The 3,170-nt window shown below is 43.9% G+C and overlaps 1 protein-coding gene across 2 annotated transcripts in view; it reads right to left on the bottom strand.

The window, feature by feature from the left end:
- DNAJC18 (DnaJ heat shock protein family (Hsp40) member C18) overlaps positions 1–3,170 on the bottom strand; it is a 29,200-nt gene that overhangs the window by 16,055 nt on the left and 9,975 nt on the right. Inside the window, exon 4 of one of the 2 annotated variants that reach the window (XM_008054642.1) lies at positions 1,145–1,330. The exons of the other annotated variant lie outside the window; for it this stretch is intronic. Coding sequence (XP_008052833.1) covers positions 1,145–1,330 — 186 coding nt within the window. The remainder of the gene's footprint in view (positions 1–1,144; positions 1,331–3,170) is intronic. 2 annotated transcript variants of the gene reach the window in all.

The raw sequence follows: 3,170 nt of genomic DNA, 5'->3' as shown, positions 1-3,170 counted from the left end.
TCCGCCTCAGCCTTCCAAGTAGCTGGAACTACAGGCACGCACCACCATGCCCAGCTAACTTTTTGATTTATTGTAGAGCTAATGTCTTGCTAAGTTGCTCAGGCTGTTCTCAAACCTGTGGGCTCAGGCAGTTCCCTCACCTCAGCCTCCCAAAGTGACTTTTATCTTTATAATTTCTATTTTGTAATATTAACACTAATAATAATAAGTATTTTGTTACTTCCTCATAAACCACTTAAAAATGTCTAATCCTGGCTGGGTGTGATGGTTCACACCTGTAATCTCAGCACTTAGAAGGTCAAGGCAGGAGGATGGCTTAAGGCCAGGAGTTTGAGACCAGACTAGGCAACATAGCAAGACCCTATCTCTACAAAAAATAAAAAAATGGTGGTGTGTTCCTATAGTCTTAGCTACTCAGGAAGACTGTTTGAGTCCAGGAGTTCGAGGTTACAGTGAACTACGATCGTGCTGCTACACTGCATCCAGCCTAGGTGACAGAGTGAAAATCTTGTCTCTAAAACATAAAAATAATAAATACTTATGAAATTAAACATAAAAAAACAAATCTTTACAGTGACCCTGTGAAGTACATATTATTATCAGTCCCATTTTTCAAGAGAGGAAACAGGGTCAGAGAGACTAAATGATTTTGTCAAAATTATGCACAGCTAGATGCTGGAGACTTGCCTCAAACTCCTGTTCAACTGATTCCAAATTCTTGCTCTTTCCACCATAACACTGTCCCTCCATTCAGATCTTCAAACAGGAGCTTGCTGAGAGCCATACATAAAGAAATACTTTTAAAAACAGTAATTGGCCAGGCTCGGTGGCTCAGCCTGTAATCCCAGCACTTTGGGAGGCAGAGGTGAGTGGATTGCCTGAGCCTCCTGGGTAACTTGGCAAGACCTCATCTCTACAATAAAGATCAAAAAATTAGCCGGGTGTGGTAGTGCACGCCTGTAGTTCCAGCTACTTGGAAGGCTGAGGCGGAAGGATCGCCGGAGCCCAGCAGGTCGAGGCTGCGGTGGCCGGGAGCAGCCACTGCACTCCAGTCTGGGAGACAGAGTGAGACTCCAACTCAAAAAAAACCAACAAAATAAATAAATAAATAAAATTTAAAAAACAGTAACTTTGGGATATTTACCTGTAGGAAAATGTCCTCCAAAGAAGACATTGAATAGCTCTTCTGGAGTAATGTCAGCTTCAAAGTCCCTGTAATAACTATAGGATCTGGCTCGAGGGGCAGTGAAAGTCATCTGTTCGTCTCCGTATTCATCATAGCGGCGTCTCTTGTCAGGATTGCTCAGGACTGCAAAAGCATTTCCTATCGCTGCAACCAACAAAAAGCAGCACATGAGCATAGTCTTTGCTACAACTGAGCATCCAGCAACAAAGAACTGGACAGCTTCCCAGAGGCCCAAGGCGTTTGGGTCTGGAAAGTTCCTCAAAGTGCTTCCCCTTGAGAATTTCCATGACCTAGTTTGATAAGCAAGAAACAACTACACTGGATTCAGAGGAACTGAGAACTATTGCTGAAGCGAGAGTTAACAACTAATCAACAGCCCTGGAGTCATCCCAGTTGTCCTACAAGTTAGGACATCCCTTATTTTGGGTTAATAGTCACGGCAAACCCCAGACATGTTAGAGAAATGTCCTCCAACTGGTCAGCACTTGAAAGTGTAGAAACAGTTCACACATAGTGAGTGTGAAACAAAACTATGTGATAGTCCTTTTTTTTTTTTTTTTTTTTGAGTCAGAGTCTCACTCTGTTGTCCAGGCTGGAGTGCAGTGGCACACTCAAAACCACTGCAGCCTAGGTCTGATGGGCTCAGGTGGTCCTTCCACTTCAGCCTTCCTAGTAGCTGGAACTATAGGTATGTGCTACCACACCTGGTTAATTTTTTTTATTTATTGTAGAGACAAGGTCTTGCCAGTTTGCACAGGCTGGTCTCAAACCCATGGGTTGAGACAATCCTTTCGCCTCCACCTCCCAAAGTGCTGGGATTACAGGCGAGAGCCACTGCACCCAGCTAGGACTATATGATACTCTAATTTGAAGTCAAAAATAATTTCCTGAATTACACCCTGAAACAATCTCAGTAAAGACACTCCTGCTCGGCTGAAAAATAAAGTCCTTAACATAGTCTCATTTCAATTTACTTTAGAAAATAGTCTTTCAGCCGGGCTCAGTGGCTCAGCCTGTAATCCCGCGCTTTGGGAGGCCGAGGTGAGTGGATTGCCTGAGCCCACAGGTTCGAGACAACTTGGCGAGACCTCATCTCTACAATAAATCAAAAAAATTAGCCGGGCATGGCAGCGTGCGCATGTCGTTCCGGTTACTTGAAAGGCTGAGGCGGAAGAATTGCCAGAGCCCAGCAGGTCGAGGCTGTGGTGGCTGGGAGCGGCCACTGCACTCAAGAGTCTGGGTGACAGATTGAGACTCCAACGCAAAAAAAAGAAAAAAAGAAAGAAAAATGTCAAACCTATAAAAAAGTTGAAAAAAAACAGTATGGGCCAGGCGCGGTGGCTCAAGCCTATAATCCCAGCACTTTGGGAGGTGGAGGCAAGAGGATTGCCTGAGCCTGCAGGTTCAAGACCAGCCTGGGCAACATGGTGAGACCTCGTTTCTACAATAAATAAAAAAACGAGCTGGACATGGTAGCATGCACCTGTAGTTCCAGGTACTTGGAAGGCTGAGGCGGGAGGATCGGCTGAACCCAGCAGGTCGAGGCTGCGGTGGCCGGGAGCCACTGCCCTCCAGCCTGGGTGATACAGTGAGACTCCAACTCAAAAAGAAGAAAAAAAAGTATGATACATATATACCCTTTGTCTTCCCACAGTTACCTACAACTCTCTCCCTCTAAATATGCATATGTACATATATATACTATAATAAATATACATTTCAATTGTTGAACCATTTGAAAGTAGGCTACAAATACTATACCTCACCCCTAAGTTCCTCAGCACATATCTCTAAGAAGAAAGACATTCTTCTCTGTGATCATAATGCCATTACCACAGCTAAGAAAATTAATATCAGTTCATTATCATCCAATGTATCTATGCAAAATTCATGTATTTGTATTTGGCTTTATGTCGCTTTACTTTCTTTTTTTTTTTTGAGTTGGAGTCTCACTGTGTCACCCAGACTGGAGTGTAGTGGCTGC

This window comes from Carlito syrichta, unplaced genomic scaffold (genome assembly GCF_000164805.1).
Source record: "Carlito syrichta isolate Samal-C Ts95f unplaced genomic scaffold, Tarsius_syrichta-2.0.1 Scaffold297319, whole genome shotgun sequence".
Classification (NCBI taxonomy): Eukaryota; Metazoa; Chordata; class Mammalia; order Primates; family Tarsiidae; genus Carlito; species Carlito syrichta.
Note: the sequence above shows the minus strand (reverse complement) of the source record. Positions and strands in the feature narration are given on the sequence as shown.